General features: G+C 28.0%; 2 protein-coding genes across 3 annotated transcripts in view; one reads left to right on the forward strand and one right to left on the reverse strand.

Moving 5' to 3' along the window:
- LOC107064422 (dipeptidase 1) overlaps nucleotides 1-25,983 on the forward strand; it is a 363,750-nt gene that overhangs the window by 202,461 nt on the left and 135,306 nt on the right. The window lies entirely within an intron of this gene.
- LOC149031985 (uncharacterized) lies at nucleotides 6,906-12,385 on the reverse strand. Its single transcript, XM_089174152.1, has 4 exons — nucleotides 11,837-12,385; nucleotides 9,012-9,242; nucleotides 8,586-8,773; nucleotides 6,906-7,891 (listed from the first exon to the last, which is right to left on the reverse strand). The coding sequence occupies exons 2-4, from the start codon at nucleotides 9,098-9,100 to the stop codon at nucleotides 7,104-7,106; spliced, it is 1,065 nt and encodes a 354-aa protein (XP_089030278.1). The 5' UTR covers nucleotides 9,101-9,242; nucleotides 11,837-12,385; the 3' UTR covers nucleotides 6,906-7,103.

Here is a 25,983-nt window from a genome sequence, read left to right on the forward strand (position 1 = left end):
TGATATCGCACGCTTTTCTTTCTTGCCACACACACTCATATTCAACCGCTACACGTACTCACACTCATACTCATATCGCTGCGTGCACTCACACTCATATCCATATCGCTATATATTCTTACAAATCTTTCACGTTCATCAATTGTTTCCATGCACACCAACACTCGCACTCTTCGCTTTCTTCCACCCTTACAGTTATTCTATATTTACTATTCAATATTTATATGGTATATAGGATACACTCTACTGAGCAAAACAGTTTAGTAAACATAGGTAGAAAAGTCAACCGTTTCTGAGATATAAGCATTTTTGTTTGCTCGTATCATGAGTCACTGACTTTCTTCAATCCCATGCAATGTTAACTTCAATGTTTTTAAACCGCTTTTTGAATGTTCTTATTCAAATACTGAAAGTAGATATCATTGAGAATCAGTCAGTTGTGGATCGGTGATTGTAGATATTACACAGTTATAAAGTATTATGAAAAAGTCAGTAAAAGAAATGTGCAATTTTCGAAGGAGCTCGCAATTCTGCAAAAAGATGTCAAGTGTGTGCAGAAATGGAAAGTGGACACATAGAAAATTTTCTGTAAAAATCTAAAATTTAATCTAAAATTATTATTATTATTATGAGCTGGCATTAAGAACTCGAAAGTTCATTGCAGCAAATACCAAATCCCGCCAGTTTTCCCGTTGCTGAGCGCGACCCCTCTATTCGCGGTCTTCGTAGTCTATTTCTTTAAGATCTCTCCTAATATTGTTCTCCCATCTACATCTCGGTTTACCCAATGGTCTTTTTCTGTTCGGTATACCGACCAGTATTTTATGTGCCGTTCGATCCTCCCCCATGCGCGCTACGTGACCTGCCCATCTTTATCGGCGTGATTTTACGACATGAATGATGTCCGATTTGTTGTACTGTCGGTGTAATTTTACGTTATGAAGTTTTCTTCATTCGTCCGTTTCCTCATCGCGTTTTGAACCAAAAATTTTACGAACAACTTTATTTACGAAAATACTAAATTTCTTTTCGTCTCGCAACATAAGCAACCACGTTTCGCTACCATAAAGGACTACAGGTGGGATGATTGGCCTGTATATTCTGATTTTTAATCACCTAGGCAGCAACCGCGAGCTGAGTCAATTATGATAATAAAAAACAAAAATATCTCCGAAAACTTTTTTACTCAATACAGTAGATTTTTTATATACTATAAATATTGAATGGTTTATTTTTAAACTCGTGTACAGTTAACCGTCCTATAACACGGTAGATAGGTTTCCAGAAACCGTGTTGTATGAGACCCTGAACTATGAGCCAAAAACTTTCGTTTTCAAGCCACGGAGATGAACAAAAAATACTTTCCGTAACACTGTATCTTCAAGACGGCAAGTCTCGCCTCAGCTGTAGAAATACAGTGTTGTACAAAGGTTTTTTGGAAGGAAACCGTGTTGTAGGATGTTGTGTTGTAAGAGGGTTCTCGCAAATTATGAATCGTGTTATAGCGAAACCGTGTTAAAAGATATCGTATTGTAGGAGAGTTACATATGAAATAACTATTCTAATTTAGGTAGATTGCTTTGGAGTATTTGAATAATTGTTAATTAATGAATGGAAATGTCTATTGTTGTCTAAAAGCTCGGAGTATATGATCTATGTACCGTCCTCGAAATTCACATTCAGACTGGCACGTTGTCCTCTATGAAAGTTATTTAATGAAATGTTTATATGACTTGCCGAACATTGCACATGTGTGCCACGATAATAATATTCGTAATAAGGAGAATTCAAGATTATAACGTTCAGATTTGAGCATTTTTTTCATTCTTATGTAATTATTTGATCGCTCCTGCGCAGTGATAACTTTGAGGGTAAAATTTGTCTGTAATATAAGTAGAATTTATTAGTGCATTAAAATATTTGCTAATATGTGTTTATTATAAATGTTTATTATTACCTGAAAACACCAAATTAATCGGAGTACCGTCTTCCTCAAAATTTAACTTCAGGCTGGCACGTTGTCCCTTATGAAAATTCGTTTATCAAAAATTGTTTATAGGACTTTTCGAACATTGTGCATATGTAAAAATGCAAAAATAAAAAAATTGTAATCTCAATTTCTATTTATAACATATAATATTCCTGTTATACACATAGTTATATATAATTATATACTTTTTCCATAAAAAGAAAAACATATGAGTAATATAAACAGTTATTTAAACGTAAATTGAAAGAAACAGACTGGTATTACACATTGACCAGGGAAGGAACAGTTAATTTTTAGAGTTTCGATCAATGAACGTAGTGAGTCGTAATGGTTAAATAACAATGTGAAAAGGGATCTTACAAGTAAGTATGTATTAGTGGACTATCGGTGAGGGTCACAAATGACCCTCTAAGTGAACTCAAACAGTACTCCGAGAGTTAATGAGTTCAGGATAAGATAAGAAATAACAAATGTGTGTACTTGTGGTTCAGTGTGACTAATGCGGTATTTTGATCGTTTATACATTTGCTAAGTACTTACAATTAGTTTAGAATGATTATATTAAATAAAAAAAGAAGCATTAATTTTATCGATATTCATTATAAAATATTTTTGGTCGTAAAACGCGCAATTGCAGTATAAAAAATAAAACTAAATAAAATATCTACGATGAATTTCATCGAAACACGAGTGTATCAAATAATATAAATTTATAAAATTAAGTTAACATGCAACGCATTGATGATTATACGAATTACAAATTTTTAAATTTTATTTTATTTATTTGCTTTTCAAATTAAAAAGGAAAGTAATATCTCTTAATAACTCGCATGTACATATGTATGTCGCATCGTGAGCTTTATTATTTCATGAAAATCTCTTTTTGTTATGATTAAATTATTTTTTACTCACCGTAGTTGTTATCTGTAACAATGTATAAGTTTTGATTCGAATGTAAATTTGTAATTCCCATAAGCGAACCGAAAAATAAGATTAACCCTTTAATTACCTGACTTTTTCTCTCTTATACATTTTTTTCTGTTTAAAAGATTTTCAGAAAAAGAAGGAAAAAACTTCGTAGATACAGATGTTTACTTCGAATGCGACAAATAAAAGAAAGCAGGAATATAGAAACCACCCCTTTTCACCCCTATCTTGGGACTAAACACGAATAAAGGTTATCAATTCCATTGTTAGTCATTGATGGAGAATCATAAATCTCTTTTCTATGTTTATTTAAGATAAAGCTGGTTCTTGTGTTGTGTTTAAGTGCACAACATCTATTTCATTGAAAGAATTTCAAGAATTAATGAAAGACGGGTTTACTTGAAAGCATCGAGAAACCATTCAGTGTAATACAATAGACCAAAGGAAGAACAGCTACTTTCAACAAGATCTTTCTCCTTTTTTTTTTCATTTTTATCTTTTACAAACAGTATTATACTTTTGTCCAACCATTAGATTCAAAGAAGCTCATAGATTATTGTTAACATTTAGGACATCAATAAACTAAATAGGAGTTCAATTTATAAACAATTTTTGAGGATTGTAAAAAGTTTAAAACTTTTTGATAACAGTTCTTTGCAACATTGAAGTATGTTTTCCATGTGATTAATGGAAAATTAGAAGTCTTTTCTTTTCCACAAATATTCTCTGGAAAAAATCTCCTTTTTTCCCCTTTTTTTCTTATTTTGTTTAGCAATGTAAGAGGATGTTAAACTAAGGTTAGTTACAATGGAAAAAGGGAGAAAATAAGGTTGTGTAAATATCGAATTTCAAGTCTCCTCTTTGATATTTGATTGAACATGTATTTTCCCAAATCAAAATAACTTCATATTGCCAATTATTAAACTTGATAAATTTTTGAACAAGTGATGCACAGTACAAAAGAATCATTTATAAAATTTAGAGGAAAAAAAATCTATTTTATAATTTCATAAGTTTAAAAACCAAAACGAAACAAATTTATAGAATGTCAGATCTTGTATCTATCGAATTAGTAATACTTGTTGATCGTCGGGTCAATAACGTGAAATATGCATCCTCTATTCATGAGGTTATCGGTCACTTCAATAAAGTTGGTATTTTGTTAGTAAGAATAAAGGATTAATTTAAAAAATTTGGAAAAAGAGAAAGTGAATATTGCAATATATTAAAAAATGAATATATTTTATATAATTTCACAAGCTTGAAAAACATGTTTGATCTTTCCATCTATTGAATAATTGACACTTGTTGATCGTTAAATCAAAGTCATGAAATATGTATTCTCCTCATTCATGAAAATTTATCGATCACTTCAATAACAATAATTTCATTTTGAATTCCAAAAAAAAATTGAGAGAAAAAGAGAAAACCTTTAACTGCTATGGACGCGTATATGCGCTTAAACAAGATTATTCATTTTGCAGTGAAAAAAATTAATTTATTTTATAGATTTATGAGCATTAGAGAAGAACTATAATATAAATTTATAAAATCCTTTGTCTATCGAATTAGTGACGACTTGTTGAAGCATTAAATCAAAAAAGTAAAATATATATATATATATATATATATATATATATATATATATATAGGATCAATATTGATGAGCTTATCGATCAGGTTAGTATCGAATAAGGCTAGTATCTTTTTATAAAACTTATGTCCAAAAAGCTCGCGGAGTTTGAACCTTGCCGCGATCTTTCGCGTCGTTAGGTGCTCGTTCGCGCGCTTCATAAATATTTGTTCGGTAAGGTGGAAAATGAATGTCTTTTGTAATCACATTAGCTCTCGTGTGGTTGGTCGACCACTATAGAAGAGACCACCAACGAAGACGGCTGCTCGTTAGGCGCATATGTTTTTTTATACGACCACTCTGTGAACCCCTGCTTAAGGCTTAGTCTCTCTTTCTCTGTCTCTGTGTGTGTCTCTCTCTCTCTGTCCCTTTCTTTCCTTCTGTTATTCTCTTTAAGTACTTCACAAAGGAGTTCTGTTTGGAAAAAACTCCATCTTGCGCTTGAACAACGCGTACCACTGAGAGCTGGGATCGTTGTTGAGCAAACAAGTAACGTTCAAGGTAGCGTAAACATGGAACCGTTGGACTCCCTTCTTTATTTCCCTTATTTCCAACGATAGCTACTTCTTACAAAAAGTAATCATACTCAAAGTAATACGTGAGTTCTATTTGTTACATCAAAAATGTCTTTTGCTTTAAAAAATTTATTGTTTCTTTGTGGAATATTATACAAATATAATACAATTTTATTTCAATCAAATATTTAACAAAGTATTTTTTCGTGTGAAATGTTCTATTTCTTTTTTTTTTTTATGAGTAAATTATGCAAGCAGGAATTTTATTTGGTAATTTATTTCTAGCAGAAATGAGAGATGCATTTATTAACTTTAGATCCTATACACTAGTTTTATAATTTCTACAAAAAATAATTGTATAATGTAGTAGAAAAAATATAGTACAGTTTGTTTCTCTTATTTCCAATGATAACTACTTCTCGCAAAAAGTAATCATACCCAAAGTAATATGTCAGTTCTATATGTTACAGCAAAAATGTCTTCTGCATTAGAGAATTTATTTTTTCCTTGTGGAATATTATATAAATATAATACAATTTTATTTCAATCAAATATTTAACAAAGTATTTTTTCGTGTGAAATGTTCTATTTCTTTTCTTTATGAGTAAATTATGCAAGCTGGAATTTTATTTGGTAATTTATTTCTTGCAGAAATGGGAGATGCATTTATTAACTTTAGTTTCTATACACTAGTTTTATAATTTCTACAAAAAATAATTGTATAGTGTAGTAGAAAAAATATAATACGGTTTGTTTCCCTTATTTTCAACGATAACTACTTCTTGTAAAAAGTAATCACACTCATAATAATACGTCAGTTCTATATGTTACATAAAAAATGTCTTCTGCATTGGAGAAACGATTTTTTGTGGAATAAAATATAAATTCAAAGTAAACATAATTTTTAAATATATATATATATATTTTTTATATTATATATATATTTTTTTATTATTTTAAATAATAATCAAATATTAAATATAAAATTTTAAATATTTAATTGAAACAATACTTTATTTCAATTAAATATTTAAAAAAAAGTATTTCTTCGTCAGAAATGCTTGATTCCTTTTTTATAAGTAAATTTGGCAACCAGATGTTTTATTTTGTAATTTATTTCCAGCAGAGATGGTAAATGCATTTATTAACTTTAAATTTTATACTATTTTAATCAAAAAAAAAAAAAAAAAAAATAATTTTATGAATTATGTAGTAGGAAAAATATAATACGGTTTGTCAAACAAGATAACTTAAAAATCGTTAAAATTTCGTGGAGAATCACACACACACACACACACACACACACACACACACACACACACACACACACACACACACACACACACACACACACACACACAGTCTCTTTTATTTGATAATATTAAAACAATAAATATCTAAAATTATAAAATTCTGCAGTAGTGGGTATTTTTCTATGAATATTATTTTATATTTTGATATTTTCTTAATTTGTGCTCAATATAGTGCAAGTATGTGAGTTTTCTATTGCTTAATAAAATAATATAAAATTACAAATGTAGTATGTAAAATTTTACTTAGAAAAAAGGAAGAAAAATAGTACATTGAGCTAATTTACTATTTAATAAAACGAAGTTCTTATTTTATATTTAATTTATAAAAATGACATAGGAGTCATTAATAGTTATATGATTGTTATAGATATTATTGTCATTGAAAATAAATAGCTCGTCATTGCTGAATTACATATCAACGAGATTATTAAAATTGTCACAATTTCTATAGTAAAAGCATATAATAATTGTTTTTTTTTTTAGTGAGCTTTTTTATCTAATTGTTCATCATTGATAAATAAATGACAAATAAATAATCGATTTCGTTGAATTTCTTATAGGAAAGAGAATTTCAAATAATCAACGGCAAATAATCAACCTAAACTATCATTACCTCTTCCAAATCTTATATATCAATTTTGCTAATTAACTATTAATAAATATATATTATAAATAAAAATTTGTTATTCTATTGACTATTGTCAATACATTGAGATGTTAAATGATCAATCATATGTTAGTATCGTTAAAGATAATTCTAACATTCTTCGATAACCATCTGTTATTTTTTGATCTGCTTCCTGAAAATCTTCTGCTCCTAGTGAAAGTAGACCCAAAATTTGAAATAAAGGCGTATTTGGGAAAAAACGTTTAAATATAGGTGGTTCTAAATTAAGGTAATAATTATCGCAGTAATCGCCAGCAAACATAAAAGCTACTGAATGTTTTTTCAATTTTATTTCCTCGCTAAGAGCTTTGAATCTGATTTCAATACTTTCTATACTAGCATACTTTCCGTCCATCGTTATATTCCACGTTTGCATATTCGTTCCACTTATCATAATAGCGATGCAATCTGCATCGTGTCTGCACACAGAAATTTCTTGTAATTTTTTACAAATTGATATATTTTTAACCATCCCACCCCATATCGAAGATACCCTATTCGGATACGATTTATGTAAATATCTTAAAATATTACTTCCTATAAACTCTTTCGTTTCCTCGTATAATAAAATAAGGCAATTAGTTAAATTGCTATTATCATTAAGCAAAGGATCAAATATGTATCTCAAAGGTCCGTTGTTCTCAAAATAAAAGTCGAATAGAACATTAAGTTCATCGCAAAATATTCCGTACTCCCATGCATGAACATTAAAAGTAAGCGTATTAATTTCTATTGTTTGTGTTGTAGGAAAAAACATATTACTAATTATAACTTCTTCTTCACTAATATAATAACTTTCTACTGCTATTGAGTGGCAATAATGTGGTAGAGAACTGCAGATGCACTCTTGAAACAAAAATTTTAATATCTCGAATAATAATAATAATATATACTATTGATTAGTATACATATAAAGTATAGCGTCGATTATCTGAATTAATTTAAAAACGAATTTGTTTCTATACTCGGTTTTTTGTATAATCGATCTGAAAAAACTATATTCCTTATTATGTCATAAAACAAAAAAACAAAAAGAAAATCAATTTAAGATGAATCCTTAACGTTCCGCTTATTTGTTCGATATTGTGTTGTCCAGCAAGTCCGGCATTTATCTGGAAGTAAATGCTTGCAAATGAAATCTTTTGTTAAAAAACAATGTCGACTTGATTTTATAATTTTTTTTTATCCCTAATTGTTATGTTCTATTTTAATGTGAAGAAGATTTAATAATTCTTATTTCTTCCATACGGAAATTTCTTATGAAAACATCTTATACGTAATCATGTTAATAATAAATATTATGTTTTTAATAGATTATAAGTAATTTTTAACATCTTCGTATGTTAAAATATTATTCAGACCAGATACTAATTTTGAGCATTTTAAGTAGCTAGGTTAGGTGTCCCATAAAAGAAACATTGTTAAATACATAGCTAAAGTATGTATATTGATGACTCATTGTGAATTAAAATAAACGGTCATTAAAATTATCAACATTCAAATAATCGATGCTTTACTGTAAGTATAGTTATAAATTTACCCTCTGAAAAGATTTCTGCAAATCCACTAAAAAAGTAGCCTATATGTAATATTGGTTTAACTCCACAAATATCTATGGTATCATTTCTAATATCATCCCAGTCTTCTGGAAGTCCCGTTAAAAAATCTGCATAGCTACAAAAGGGACCTCTACTCTGAAATTCTTCCTTAGCAAGTTTATTCCAAAGTCTATAACAAGGAAAAAACATTGTAATGTTTATGCAATTTGGACTATGTAAATGTATTTATAAAATTATTGTAGATACATTTGCAATAACTTTTATAATTATATTAGGCTTTACGTAAAAATAATGGATTTCTTTTTTTCCATAAATAATACAATAAGCGGTATTATTTATTACTATATAATTCGTTATAAAATAAATTTATATTTAAACATTATAATAAATAATTGCTGTAACCAAACCTGTTAACTTTTGCTGAATTATTCAGACTTTCTCCATTTAAATAATGAAAAATTTTACGCAAGATGTATTCATCTCCAACAACTTCCATTCTGCCAATAATATTCAGTGTCCGAAATTACGTCTTAATCAAATTATTTATTTTACAAGTGTTAGGAGAGACATTTATGGTGTAAAGAATTTATTTGTATTTATTGTTTAGTATTAATTAGATGTATTCATATTAAAGTATCCTAAAAACAAAAAGAGTAGTATTTCATTTGGGTGAATAATATTTTCTTGAATTACTTTATACAAATTTAATCATATTTCATTCGATATGACACAGTTAAGGCTAGAAAATATTTTGTATCAAATTTTATTATAATTTTCGAAAAATCGGATATTAATGACAAAAAGAAATGATCGTAAATAAAAGAAAATAATTTTAATTTATCGACATTCTCTCTTGCGAGTTTGGTTCTTCTTTTGCCATCTTCATTTTTCGTTTCCCTTACGGTCGATCGTTTTAATTGTCTGCTCTGCTTGCTTTAGGGATTTTCTGGACGAGATCTTACCTGAAGAATGGTAGAAATTGCTTCCATGAAAGCGCCCCGGGCGAGCGTGAAACTGGCAGTGTTCTCGAAAATGTACGCTCATAGTCGAAACGAACGAAACGACGTCGTACTCGCGAATACGTTCATTTGCAATTCTAGTTCACTATAATTCCCCCCCCCCTCCTATCCCCTTCTTCACCCTTATTTTATTTTTTTTTCTCGTAAATAGCAAAGATAAATGTGACATTATCATTGGGATTTGTTCTCGTCAATGTCTATTATTTACTTTTAACTTCCATAAGTTCTTTGTTTTATTCAATATTAATCGATAATGGCAGATCAAATTTCGGAATAATTATTTTTTTTTAAATAATTCGTATTTTTTCTTTTCCTCTTTTATATGCAAATTGATTTAAATTAACACATTGAATACCGGACCAGCATTATTGCGAAATTCTTTTTTTACAATATATAAACATGTTTTAAACGTTTATATACTTTACTTATTATTTTGTTTATTTTTTTTTTTTTTGCATTTGTCTAATTTTTAACAAAACGTAGATAATTTTCTCTACAAAATCAAATCAACAATCACTTTGTAAAAATAAATATTTAAGTCAGTATCATTTTTTTTGTAAAACAATCAATCTGTTAAGTTAATAATAAAATTAAAAATTTTATAAAAAAAAATAAAACAATCATTTGAAAATCAATTGTATCGATTGAACGATAACAAATCATTTGATTATCATTAATAATTAACATGGATAATGATGTGATCGTATTTTGTCATTATTTTCTTCTATTATCTTACTTTATTACTTCGTTAACATTATGAAAAATGTTTTCCACAAAATTGTCTTTCTCCTAAAGTAAATATCAATGTCTTCTTAATTAGAATATTTTGTCAACAATTCACGGTATTTGAAAGTAATGAATGTTAACTGTTACTTTATGATATGTTATGATCTCCGTAAAACTTTCTTCAATAACATTGATAACAATGTTTATCAATATTAGTTTGCAATATAAAGACAGTAGGTCAAAGTAACGAAAATCAAATTATCTAAATAGCCAAAGCTACAAAAAGGGTTTACTTCAAAATTAACGTATTTACAAATTTTACGTGTATTTTATCACGTAGAATCTCTTTCTGTCCGAATGAACTACGATTGCTGACTAACCATTTATAAAATTCTAATTGATCTAATAATAAGATAAGATAAGATAAGATAAAAATCTAAAAATAGAATCATATAGATCTGCAAAATACTATGGTTTATCTATTTAGAGAAATTCTAATTAGTGTTATTAATAATTTTTGTCGAATCTATCAACATAACAATAGAAGTTACTATTAAAACTAATGTTACTATAAGTGAAAAAATACTTATTCCAAATTTTTAGATTTCAAAGTCATCTAAAATTGCAACCAAATTACTAGGAGATTTATATAAATTGATATAATAAAATATTACGATTCAATCACACTAAAGAATTATACTTTATATCTTATGCTTTAAAATGAATGAGGCAAGAAAACAAATATCTTTTTACATATTCTTGAATATTTCAATGTCATAGGATCTGTATTAAAATTTTTTTATATTATAATATTTAATAAATAATTAAATAAGTAATTATATACAATCTATTGAAGATTATATAATAAATATACATGTATTATATGTATATTTAAAATTTATCATAATATAGCACACTTAATTATTTTGAAAAATGAATAATATAATATGTATATGTTATATATATTAATATATATATTATACTTATATATATAATTTATAATATAAATTAATTATAAACTCAACCATGTTAATAGGTTTTTCGTTTTATACACAGAAATATCAACAAAATATTAGATATAATTTCATATTAAGATTCAAATTACAACTGAATTCTAACTATCTTGTTTTGAAACATTCAATAATTAAATTGTCCCGGTAAGTGTCAAAGAAAAACTGTTTACAAAAGTTATTACTATTTCACGGTAAACATATCTCGGTATAACCAAGCAGTTTCTTGGAAATATTTAAGAAATAATATAGAAAATGTATTTGATTTTAAAATTATTCACAATGTTGTCATTATACTGTATGTACAAGGTGTTAGTCTAAAAAGGGAATAACATTTTTTCGTTCTTAAAAAAAGTTTTTGAGAAAATAATAAATTTAAATGTCTTAAAAATTAAAAATTATAAAGTTAAAAATTATAAATTTAAATATCTGTTACTACCATCATTGGATTTATAATAATCATGAAAAAAATCTTACTCAATAAAAATTTCTGCTCTTTTCTCTGGATTCCTTTTGTCTTTAAATGTCGATTAGTTGACAAATTTTATGAATAATACTTAGCTACTACAGCTGCGTCAGCAGTTACAGTACGGTTGTCAAAAACAAACTAAACGTTAGAGAATTAAATCGTACGGCTGAAAATAAATATATAAACATTACAGAGGACAAAGAAAACGAAAGTGTGTAAGATATAAATCAAATATCAATTTTACACAAAATTTAGTAATCTTAAAATATGTTTTCGCGTGTATAAGAATTTTTTATTATATTATAAGAAAATATATTGATTGTTTTAAATTGACAGTAGGGTTACGAATATTTCTGGAACTTATTGTAGATTAACCGATCAACGCAAGGGTCGTAACAATGTCATTATACGTGAAATCAGGTTAAAGGTTTATCCACCCTTCTCAACTGTCACACCCTTTTCCTTTTTTTAAATTTCTTTCTTTCTCAGATTTATTATGCTCCACTTTTATTTACTTACTTGACATATCTAAATCCGAATTATCTTAATAAATGATGTGAATACTACAATAAACCAACAAACGAATACACATACGTAAAACAATTATATCTATATATATTATATAATAATATAATTATAATTATATATATTTGTATAATTGCATAAATTTTAATATAATAATTAAAATTGATTAAATTATATAATATTAATATTAAATATAATTTTATAAATAATAAATATAAATTATATAATTATAATAATATATATATATATATATATATATATATATATATATATATATTTACATATTTTATATATTTAATTTATCGAGAAAATTCGTAGTATGCTTATTACTTTCGTTAAAATTACCTTTCAATGAAATAAAAATGAAAAATAATAATAATATTACATATATGATATTATAAAATAAATCTACAAAAAAGAATCTAGGTTAATGATGAACTTATTTTCACGATTCGATTATTAAACGCACACCTTTATGATTCAATTCAATCATATATATATATATATATATATATATATATATATATATATTTGTTCATATATTAACGATTATTATTATGTCTAAAGAAGGAGGGAAACATATATACAGGGGTTCTTTCTTTAAAATAACGCATTGAACTGGGGGTTCTTATCGATAACCGATAGGTGTTTCTCCAACGAATTTAAGACGAAACGATATGGTCTTTTCTGTTGGCTGTTTATATGTGTACATACGTGCACGATCTTTCGTGGGATGATAGGAATCTCTCGGGGAAACGTGTAACATCGAACGAGTTATTCAAGAGGCAATATTTCACAAACGGAAGTTCGATATATTACGTAACTGTATCGTTTCTGATTTCGTTACGATTAACTTTATAAACTGCATTCAGTTTGTATCGAGAATGAGAAAATCGATAATGAAAAACATTCGTGAATATTAATAAACACGTTGAAAAGAAAAGAAAAAAAATAGAGAGAGAGAGAAAGAAAGAGAGTGAGATATTACGAGTGAAAGCACTTAAAATCATTTTTCTCGGGGTAAAACGCGTAAATGCGTAAAAATGTAGGCTGTCAGCAATTTTCCGAGAAATTCGCAATAAATCGCTTAGCTTTCTCTTTTTATTTTCTTTTTCTTCTTCTTCCTCTTCTTCTCTTCTACTTTTTCATTTAATTTTCTCTTCTTTTTCTAACGCACTATTCATGCGTAAAAATTCATGCTAATTTTCTCTTATATTATCTTTCCTTTTTCTCTCCTTTTTTCACTCTTTCATTTCTTTCTCTTTTTCTAATTTTTTTTCTGTTCCTCTTTCTCTCTTATTTTCCATATCTACGGAAAGAGAAAGAGAATGAAAGAAAGAGAGAAAGAGAGTGAGAGAGAGAGAGAGAGAGAGAGAGAATGAAGGAAAGAGAGAGATTAGAAGTTAGCAATCTTAGGGATTGGCTTACAAAGCGAGGATCAGTACCGTTTCTTGTTTCCATTGAGCGAAGATAACGAAATGATGTCTCTAAGATTGTCTAAATTTCAAACTTAACTGAAGAGAGGGAGGAGGTAAGCTGATAATTTGGAAACAAAGGAGACTGAAAAACTAGTAGAGAATTCAGGAATGATTTCATTAAAACGAAACTGAGTTTAATTTCGAAAATACTAATCAACGATTAGAAACTTTCTCCTTCAACTTTTATAATATTTTAAATATATAAAATAGTTTTGTAATTAGTATAATTAAAAAATAAAATATATTTCGTGGGATGAAAAGAAACTTGACGATTGATGTTATTAAATCAATCAGTCAGTTTAATTAATTGAATATAAATAATAAACGTGGTAAAATTAAAGAAAAATAATAATTAATACAAGTAAAACAAGAAAAAGAAAAATTGAAATAAAGAAGAGAAAGATACAATTCGTGCCAATTCCCCCAACACTTTCACTTTCAACTCTTTTTTGTCTTCTACTCAATCTATAAAAAGTTTAAATCAACCTAATTATATTGTTAACTCTAATAAACATGAAAAAATTGAAGAAGAAAACTGAAATCTTTAATAAAATATAAAAGATATAATATGTATTTATATTTATAGAAATATAATAGAAATATAACTTATAATATAAAATATTATAAGTATTATATAAAATATAATGTCAAAATATTATATAATATATTATATATAATATAAATATATATTATAAATATAATATAATATATGATAAAATATATATAAAATAATTATTTTCTAATATAAAATATATTTATTTTAATAAAGAAGATAGGGATAAAATTCCTACCATTTCCTCTGCCACCCAACATCCCTCCCAACTTCTATTTGTCTTATACTCAATCTATAAAAAGTTTAAATCGACCTAATTATATTGTTAACTCTAATGAACATGAAAAAAATTAAAGAAGAAAACTGAAATCTATAATATAATATAAAAGATATAATATGTATTTATATTTATAGAAATAGAATAGAAATATAAATTATAATATAAAATGTTTTATAAAAATATAATATAAAATATAATATAACATATATATAATATAATATATATATATATATATATATATATATATATATATATATATATATATATATATATTATGTTATATTATATTTTATATTATATTATAATATAAAATTTATTATTTTAAATATTATTTATATTATAAAATATAATATAAATATATAATATATAACAATATAATATAATATAAAACTCAAAGAGAATTTATTAAATAAGATAAAATTGAAATAGAACGTAATTCGTAAAAATTAGTGCAAGTTCTTTACACCTGAACCTCTCTTCTCTATCTATTTATCCATGTATCTATCTATCTATCTATCTATCTATCTATCTATCTACCTATAGAAAGTAAGAAAGAAAGAGAGAGAGAGAGAGAGAGAGAGAGAGAGAAGAGAGAGAGAGAGAGAGAGAGGTTAGAAGGTAGACAAACCTCGTCCTAAGCGTCAACCCCTATACGAAGAACGTTGACCTTCGGCTATCTAAAAAACGTGCCAACCCCGTAACAGCTCGTCAGCCCTCGTCGTAGTCGTCATTGTCGTTGTAGTTGTCGTTGTAGTTGTCGTTGTCGACGTCGACGTCGACGTCGACGTTCGGGGATCGCTTTGTCCGTCGTGCGAGGCTTGTAGACACATTTAACGCTAGCCACTAACGAGAGTGGTAAGGGATGAAATAGGGAAAGAAAGAGAGAGTGAAAGAGAGAGAGAGAAAGATTAAGAGAAAAAGAGAGAGTCAGAGAGAGATCGAGAGAGAGGGAGAGTGAGAAAGAGAGAGAGAGAGAGAGAGAAAGATTAAGAGAAAAAGAGAGAGAGAGAGAGAGAGAGAGAGAATGATGGTGATAGGTACTGTAAGAGGACGAGGACGAGGATGGAGGACAACGGCACGACCGGAAGAGAACGCTTCACGGCTCGGCGCCCGCGAATGTCGTTATATAATGTGTCGTACAGTCGTGTTACTGCCAGCTTCGTGAACATTCACCTTTATACATTTACCTTTAGCACCCTTTTCGCGTTTTCCTCTTCTCTTACTCTCTCTCACTCTCACTTACTCTCTCTTACTCTCTTTCTCTCTCTTTCTTTCTTTCTTTTTCTTTTTAAATATACAAATATATATAACGTACTAAACTAGTACGTCCAAAGTACGTCTACGGTCATTAATTTCTTAATATGGAAATCCCTTAACTCGTGGCCGAATTTTCTTTTATGTGTGTGTGTCTTTGTTAGTTTATCCCTTCTAAATTCTATAAAAAAAAATTCTTTTTTATAAAGTTTTTTTTTTTATTAAAAAGTATCATTTATATATGCATAATAATATATCACAGGTAATTAACTTTTTAATATAGAAATTCCCTTAACATGTGGACGAATGTGTTCTTTCTTGGTGTGTTTTTGTTAGATTATCTCTTTGAAATTCAATTTAAAAATGTTTTAAAAAGGTATATTTAAAATATATCATGTAGAGTATGTGTATACTTAAAATCTTATATCGTTACGGGGTTACTAGATTTTTGATTGTATAACATGTTTAATCGTACATGTTGGTATAATTGTAAAAACAAGGAGAATACCTGATTTTTTCATGTCTTGATCATCTTTTGTATTGGGTTGTCCGGAAAGTTTGTGCCGATTTTCGGTAGGTGGCATAAAGTTCTTTTGCTAAAAAACCTGAGAAGGAAGGACGAAATTTTTAAGTTACCCTTAAAGATGGAGAAATGTTGTGGAACAGAATGACAAATATATAATTTAATATTATATTATTTATTTATTTATTAATATTATATTATTATATTAATTATATTGTAATATTTATTATATTATTTATTATTATTTATATTATATTTAATATGATAAATATATACCAAAAAAAACCTTAATGCGTTTCATTTCAATCATCCGTCAAAATTGGCAGGAACTTCCCGGATAACCCAATATTTTTACTGTTATTTAAATGTTTATTTAGTATCATAATCAGTTTAATATATATTAAAATAAGAATAATACAAAATAGATTTTTTTTTAAATTACATATCTATTAATATACTTTGAACATTAAATAATATTGATCTTAAATTTAATTAGATAAAAATTTTCAACTCAAACTCATTACTGGCCAAGAACGTCAAAAAACAAATGTTTTTTATTTTAAACAATCTAAAATATTATTATAATAATGTATTAAGTCGTCCCAAAAATGTCTTGTTTTTTCTTTATAATAACCCACATAACACGAAAGGTTTTGAAATCTTTCAGCGAAAGTTTCGTAAAATATTTCCAAAAAATCTTTCAAAATCCTTGCAGACATCATTCTAAAATATTTTGAAAAAGATTTTAGAAAAATATTTTTAAAACATTTCTAAAATATTTTACTGATAGAGTAATCTTTTGCAAGTCTCTGAACGCGGACATTTTCACCTTGTAGAAAGATTTTTTAGAAATCTTTTTGAAAGGTTTAAAACTTTAAAGAAATGTTTTAGAAAGTTTTTAGAAAGTTTTTCTGTTATGTGGGAAGTTGTAAAATATTGTATACGTAATATTTTTTATTTTATTTTATTTTACTAAATAATCTCAATTCTATTCTATTATATTTTTTTACACTGTATATTATTCAACAATAAAAAATATTGTTCGCGTAAAATAAAAAACAAAAAAAAGAAACTTTTGGGACGACCTGATACATTAGAATAATTGATATACCTCAAATGATTGCTAATTAATCGAAAGATATTTATATATATGTATAAATTTTACGTACAGTCCTATTTGAAATCAACGATTAGAGTGGCTCGTTATCCTTTGTGAAAGTTAATTACAATTGTTCTATTGATTATTGTTTATATAACTGTCCGAAGGCTACATATGTGTAACTAAAATAATGTTCATAATAAGTAGAATTTATTCTTCTGAAAGTCCTATAAACAAATAGATTTTTAACTGACTTTCATGGAGGACAACAGGCCAGTTTTACAAAGGATTCTGAAGAAGACTGTACGTCAGACATATACTCCTTACTTTCAAATTAGAATATACATTTTCTTTAATTAATTAATAATTATTTAATATATATCGAATATTTTAATATACTCTACTAATATTTAAGATTTTTTAAACTATAATATATTTTTTTCAACTTTCCTAGCCAGTGAATTATATATTTCTGACTTAAGGCAGGATTCTACTTTAATCGCTCGAAAAAAATGGCATTTTTGTCAATTTTTTATTAAAAAACTAAGAAAGATATTGATGTAGGGTTTGTTGTGCTTAATAAATATACTCTTAAAGTACATTAAAAAATTTTATTTATTCATTTTATACGCTCTATATACATTGGATAGGCCCTTGAACAGAACGCCTAAAAATAGACTAGCCTCTGCGCTGTTGATAAAATCTTGAGATCGGATTATCTGAAATTAAAAATTCGAATAGTTTTATGTTCACTAAGACTACAGCAACCGATGGTAGCAGATTTTTTCATTTACAAGCAAAAATAACAAAATAGCGTCAGTTGCAAAAAAATGATCAAAAAATCTCTTTTTTTTTTCTTATTTTTTGCAAAAAAAAAAAAAAATAGTAAAAATAAAAATTTTCTTATAAATCTGCTACCAGAGGTTGATATATGTTTATAGATTATGTGGTAAAAATTTCTGACGAATCGAATAGCTAGTTTTGGAGATTTTATAAACAAGCGGTATAAAAACGTGATTCCGAGAAAAACGCATTTAAAGTTTTTTTAAGTAAAAAATCACGAAAAACGTTAACTTACGCTTAATCAGCGGTACCTGCACCATACAGTATGCCTTCTGACTGCTCCAGAAGATAATATTCTTCCAGTCTAGCTTGTCTCCTTTTTTGTTCTATTCTCTTTGGAAGCTTCAGACGAGCGGCGATTTTCTTTGACAACGTGCTCGTTGTCTCGTTTGCTGGCATACTGAGCAACGGTTTCGCCGATTCTAATGCCCATTACCTCCATAATTTTCAAAATTGGTTGACGATTGATTTCGTATCCAGTACTGATCATCGGACAGGAGTCAATGAATCTGTCTCCACACTTACAAGTGACACAGACTTTGAAGCCAAAGCCTCTCTAGCCATATTTCGAAAATGAAATATTGCCGTGGTACATGTTACACTGTATCCACTGCGATAGCAATGAAAGAACCGAAAAAACTGTATCATGCTGTAGCCTGCGTTGCCTTTAATTTTCACATCGAAATCTGTATGATTGGTTTTTTGCAATTTCGCTGCCGATGCACTCGCGTGAGCAGTACCTCCACCGTAGGTGTGCTAGTTTCCTCGGAATTTACACTTCTTGAATTTAGATCCTGGACGTCCACTTGTAGAACTGTGATGGTATGATTTCTTCGAATCAATTACAAAATTAGTACACTCGAAGATGTTGCTCTGTTGAAATTCGAGACACGACTGCTGCTCCAAATCTGTTGCCACAGTACTATAAAGTGTCGTTTGCACCAAATATATATAGTGAAGGACATATGCGGAAGAATACACTCCTAAATCTATTAACGGATAAGCAGAAATAAAAGATTTATAAGAATACGCAGCGAACAAAGCCAGGTATGAGTAGGTTCACTGCGAGCGTCAGATTAGCGCGCACAGATAGTTTCGAGGGACGAAAAAGTACAGTTAGGATGCTTTGATCTATTTGAAGTTTTCAGAGAGTATTCTTAAATATATTTACTTACAAATAATCGAAAAAAAAATTTTAAAAATAAAAAAATAAAATCACAAAGTAGAATCCTGCCTTAATGACTTTGAATTAAAAATTTGTATCTAATCAAATATCAGATCGAAATTATATAATGTTCGAAGTATTATTTAATATAATATAAAATGTTTAGATCGACTGTTTATATTTCCTATTTGTTAATAAACGTTCGAATGAAGTCGAATATGCAACAAAATGTTTTTCGTAATTACGGTTATTCAAAAGTAATGGAAAGTAATTAATGAAAAAGGGAATTTATTTATTAAAAAATAAATGCATCTCAATTTAGATGAATAATTGCTATCCATTAGGCGGTATTATAATATATGTTATAATAAATAATTCATCAAAAACCTTTTAATCTTTCTCTCACATCTATAAACAAATGTTAACTGGGTATTTTCAAATTTTATTATTTATAAGGAATCGTAATGCAAAAGTAATCATTATTGGCTTTTTTTTGACTTTAAATAAATATTTTATTACTTGTTTATAAGTAACAGTATTTTATTGCAATTAAATGTCACAGATTTATAAATAAGCTTAATAGATCTGTAAAATACTAAAATTAAAAATTTTAATTACAAAATATCATACTTATATGAATTTTATAGAAATATAAAGTGTTCTTTTATTGCGTTTCAATTCCTAATTATTATAAAAATAAAAAAATGCAAAAATATGCATCAATACCAAATCTTCTTTTTGTACGTCGTCTTGTCAATCTAGGTACAGTCCGATTTAAAATGCTCCCCCTTTCTTATGACTTATTTTTTTTATTTTTTTCAGTGTTTTATTCCATTCACTAAGAAGACTTTTCTATGTTAAAATTGATAGCAATTGAATTTATGTAATCAGTTAAATTTATACTTTGTAAGATTTCAACATTTTGTATAATTAAACTACAACTCTTTTCATTTTAGAATTCATTTCTGCGTCCTCAATAATATTAACTGAGTTATGCATATTAAAGAAAATAATATTAAAAATAAAACTTATAAATAGTAAATCTTTGTTGGGTTTTGTTCAAGTATTCTTTTCGATTATTGTGGACTTAGTAGAAACCCAAAAAAGGAAAACATGCACTTTTCTGGATTTATAATCTCATTTTAAGCGGAGGTTCATCACGTTTTGAAGAAACAATTTTTAGTATTTTTAATGTGAATGATGTCGATTCTCATAGAAAGAAAATCCTACAAAAAAACAAAAGTCAAAGCACTTAAATTTCAACATTATTATTTTTTTCGATATTACAGAATGATATTAGAGAAATAATATTAAACGTAAATGAAGAAAAATGAAACAAACGGAAAGTAAACTTTTGTTATACATTTATAACCATATATTTATTGTTCTGACCAAAAGATTCTTCAATGAAAATTCCTCTGATCATTACTTATATGCTATGAAGTGGAGAATAAAGGATTAGATTAAGGTGTAAAATAAAACACGTGGTTGAGCCAAACAAAGAAACAATGCCTTTTTTATTGGCTCGTCAGGGAAAAGCCTTGCGGCATAAAAACCCTGGATGTTGTTTAATTATAAAAATGAGAGTCCACCACGTGGTATTACCACGCGGGAAAATACCGTCGATATAAAATGTATATAATGGAAAGATCTCACCTCTCGTTCGCTTCGCTTACGTTCCTTAACTAACTTAACTTAACTCCTTTGATTTCGATATGTATTCACAGACTTTCTATAATGGACTGGAAGAATGTCCTTTTGTACTGGCCCCGCAGGGTGTACGGACTGGATGTAAGAAGTGGGGAGGCGAGAGGTGGGGGTGACTAGAGGGGCGCTTCGGTAGTTACTAGTAGTTGATCGATGCTCACCATGAGTATCGATCGAGACCTTTAATCGATGGAGGTGGATGCGCGCGAATTTTGAATACTGCTAATTACCGTATGATCCTTTTGGATCGTACATTTATTATACTTGCGTGTAAATTCTAAAGTGAACGTTGATAGAAAATCAAAAAACGCTTACTAACTTTTCCATTTGAAACATATAAATGAAAAGGAAGAAGAAATATATTGCAATAAACTAACCGCGAAAGATTTCCTTTCATTACTTGATTTTATGGGAAATAGGCTTGGTTGTAGAAATGGAGGAGTTGGGAATGGATGATTTAGTAAGAAGCAACGAGAAAATTAGTGAATAAGGATTAATGATGAGGAGAGAAAGAAACATTTCTCATATGAGAAATCTTGAATGTTGCAGATCTACGATCAACCAAGTAACGTCTCTCTTGGTTTATTACTTACTTACTTTCCAATTGAAAGGATCTCGGTTACGATGTACCATTAAATTCGTATTTGAAAGAAATTGAAAGAAATGTAAGATCATATTTTTCGATTCGAAATGAATATCTACTTTTGAATGTTAGATAAGAAAATATTCAATAGATAATATTTTGATACGATCTAATTCTAATGTTTTCAAATATTATGATTTTCTTATTCTTCATCTATTTGATTAGTATAGTTTCGTTTAAGTTTTTTTTTTTATAAAAAAGAAGAAAACAATGGAAAAGTTCGACTCACGATTCTTCTCTAGTAGGATGATCTAATAACGGCACACTTATTTGAAGGATGCTTAGAAAGTAAACTTCTTGTAACAAAATTCACGAGCGTCAGGCTCTTAAGTTTTAACGACGCTACCCTATTTTCTCTTAAAATGTCTTTTTTACGATTAGATTTCCGATATTTTGATTACCTTTTGAAAATAACGTCGAAGTTCTTCTTCAAAGCTAATAATGTCATTAAAGATCTTAATTATTATTTAAGTCGATATTTAAAATTTTTTTTTATCCACAATTATTTTTATTATTACTATTTTCTTTAATTATTTTTTTTTGTTTTTCTTTTTTTTTTTTTTTAATTTAATATAGACTTGTAAGTTTTTAATTTGCTTAGTCGACATAAATTATTTCTCTCGCATTGCGTGTTTTTTCTCTTTGAGTTTATTTTACGTGATTTACTTTTTCAAAGTAAATTTTTTTGCATTTCCCCTTTTTCCCATGAAATTCTCTGCTGACTCATTTTAACGTTTAACAACAACGGAAATTTCTAGAAAAAAATGAGCACTTTTTTCTTTTCTTTAACCGATTTCTCCAAGTTCACCACCATTGCGAATTCGTGTCGCGTACAATTCACGTCTAAAACGTTGTTAAATTGCTGTTTTATAGTGAACTTTGTGGAGAACCTAGTAAAACAGATTTGTCGATATCGAGATTGAAAGTTCATGAATAAAAGAATAAAAAACGAAGGAAAATAAAAATTCAACATACGGAATTATTTCCCAACGGGTTAAATTAAGCGATCGATTAAGTTTCATTAGAATATTTCCGCAAGTATTTCACGATTACCTAGAGATTCTTTCGAAGTTTTCTTTTTATTCGACGGAACGAAAAGTGGAATAAGAAGGAAAAGAAAAGAAAAAAAAAAGAGGTAGTTACCTTCCGTGTTCTTAATTTCCTGAATGCGTATCGTATTAATTTTAAATGAATTTTAACGATATCTATTATTTCGTAACCAAATGAATTTAACTCTGTTATCGAAAAATATTTGATACCGTACAGAAAAAATACGTATTTGTAATAAAAAAAAATAAATAATAATTACGTAATTATATCGTTTGAAAAAAAAAAATAAATTAAATCGATATTGTTTCGTATTATTTATCTCTTATTATTTTTTAAGCTTTTTATCGTTTAATAATTTATTACCAAAATTAAAAAAAGAAAACTTTATTTAGTTAATTTATCTGGCATCTGTTTTGTCACTTTTATACAAACAAATATACAAAGGGGAATCGGAAAGAATGTCTCAAACTTGAAGAATATGTTCTACTTATAAATATAATTTTAAAAAAAGCTCTAATGTTATCCGATTTTTATTTGTTTCCAAGTTATAACGTCATAACAACATTTCTCACACATATTACTCCAATCATTGCATTATTTAAATAATTCTGCTTCGTCTACGAAAGATGCCCGTTGCTCTTCTGAAGGATTTATGCCTTTAAAAAATATTATATATCTTTAAAAAAAAAAAAAAAAAAATTAAAATTAAATAACATTTGAGTTTACAAAAAATTCTTTTTACGTGTTGACTACATACAAATAAATGCTTAAATAATACAAATAAATTTAATTTTTTTTTAATTTTTGCAAGCTTTTTTACAATGCAATAATTTTTTTTTAAATGAACATCGTTATAATAAAAAAATTAAACGTAGTTATAATAAATATTTTCAATAGATCATAAGAGATTTATTCGAGTAGGTATATACAATACGAAAGGAACGTTATATAAATCGTGACATCATCGTAAAAGCGTGAAGTACTTCAGTAGTGTCGAAGAGCAGCTAACTATATCGTGTTTACTCGATAATAATTTTCAATCGCGTTATAACTAGGTCTTTGAGAGTGGAAATCCTTAAATAATGTTCTTCAGTCCGTGTACCTTCTTGCTTTCCTTCCAGAGAGTACAAACCAACCAACCAACCACCCATCCACCCACCCAGTCAGCTAGCCAGCCAGCCAGCCAGCCAACCACTCCTCCTCCACCTGCTCTTCATCCTTTACCTCCACCTTCTCTTCCTCCTTCCAACCCTGTTCCTCCGTTTTCCCACGATACACTTACCGGATGAAGGAGAAGAAACGAGAGCACCGAGGGTTCAACAGAGAAAGTCAGTTAACAGAAGAGAGGCATCGTCGTCAACGGTCTGCAAGTCCGAGGGGTTGGATATATCGGTCTTAGTAATAAGAAACCCCTTTAGACCTTCTCTCTCTCTTGAGTTACTTCACTTTTCCTAAGACATCTTGCTTTTCCACGCCTATATCCAAGTGGATCCCGGCATAGAGCCTCTTTCGGGTCGCAACAACAAGCACTCGTATCTTTTGGATGTATAACAAATGTCTTTTCTCTCTTTCTCTACACACGTTTCTTCATTCTTCACCTAAAAGTTCCTCTCTTTTTCTTCAAAGGTACTTATTTTTTTAATTAGTTCTGAAGGAAACTATGTATCACAGAATGAACGACGTAATTCTTTGTTGAAATTCTCGAGTAACTTAAAGAATCTACGTGAAATATTTTCTAAGTCGTGAAATTTCGATTATGCTTATTAACAAAATAATAACGTAATTCGATCATGGTTTGTGAAACACACACATTCGTCATTTATATTATATATGATGTATTTGAATATGCACTTATCTCACTATTTATACTGTACTTTATTTTACACATTACGCCACCGAAGAAAAAGAAATATACGAATGTCATGTTGAATGCCACGTTCTCGAGAAAATCTCTGTCAGATATCTGCTATATCATGTGCGCACTTTTATAAATTAAAATTTACTCGATACCAGCGTATAAACATGTTGGTCCCATTGTTACTTATCGTAGTAGAAGATTATCACATTTAGAACGAAATGTTTCGGAATACATGCATCTATTTGAAAATTTGTCTTCAAAAACGAAGGACACCTATTCTCCGATTTACACGGTATTTTATTTACAAGATTTCTTTTTTACACGGTTTTTAAATTTGCCTTCGGCCCAGATCAAAGAGTCTGAACTAGTTGCATTGACAGCGAAAATCATCCGTAAAGGACTTGAATTAGGACGAAAATTAAATAATTATTTTCTACAAAATGACCCGAATGTTGAACGAACTCTCCTATTTCAACGAGATATTAATAAAAGTTTAACTCAATACGAAGAGGTCTACAAAGATTTGATTAAAAATCAAACACAATTGTTAATTACGTATTTCATTACCAAGTCTTGTTGATCTAAAGTTGTTTCTAATTCATTTAACATTGAACTTAAATCGCATCAAGTACTATCGAGTGATGAAAGTAACATCATACCAACTAGGAGTAAAAAATTAATAGTGTACGAAAGTAATATATAACAGTAATTAAATTTTTGATGAAATATTGCAATTTATACTTCTTGTTTCTATATGTAAAATGAGTTACATATATATACCTTTATATTTTTATCATTTTATGAATAGATCCTTATTTGTATGATTTCGATTAACACGGTTTTCTAAGGAACCTAGGTCATCTTACATTCTATGTACATTTTTACTAGAGTGTAAATTTTTGAATCGGAACAACGATCTGCGGGTAAGGTACCAAAGTATTAATTATTGTCTTAAACTATTAGTACAGTATCTATTATTAGATAATAGATATTACACCATAAACTTAAATATTTTTTTCTTTTACATATTTTATTATTAAAATTGATATGCAATTCGACCAAAGTTTTACATATCATTCATTATTCAATTATATATGAGTATTTCACGTAGACTGCTTCTTGCCCCGTTTCAAAACGATCCTACATTGTTTTATACACTTCTAAAATAATAATCAAA

This window comes from Polistes dominula, unplaced genomic scaffold, assembly GCF_049000335.1.
Source record: "Polistes dominula isolate Pdom_NZ unplaced genomic scaffold, Pdom_raw_medaka contig_482, whole genome shotgun sequence".
In the NCBI taxonomy this organism is placed as follows: domain Eukaryota; kingdom Metazoa; phylum Arthropoda; class Insecta; order Hymenoptera; family Vespidae; genus Polistes; species Polistes dominula.

Coding starts and splice junctions, on each gene's coding strand:
- LOC149031985 (XM_089174152.1), bottom strand. CDS start 9,100: ATGGAAGTTGTTGGAGATGAATACATCTTGCGTAAAATTTTTCATTAT. Junction 8,774..9,011: donor AATTCAGCAAAAGTTAACAG/GTTTGGTTACAG, acceptor TCCTTGTTATAG/ACTTTGGAATAAACTTGCTA. Junction 7,892..8,585: donor TGCAGAAATCTTTTCAGAGG/GTAAATTTATAA, acceptor TTTTGTTTCAAG/AGTGCATCTGCAGTTCTCTA.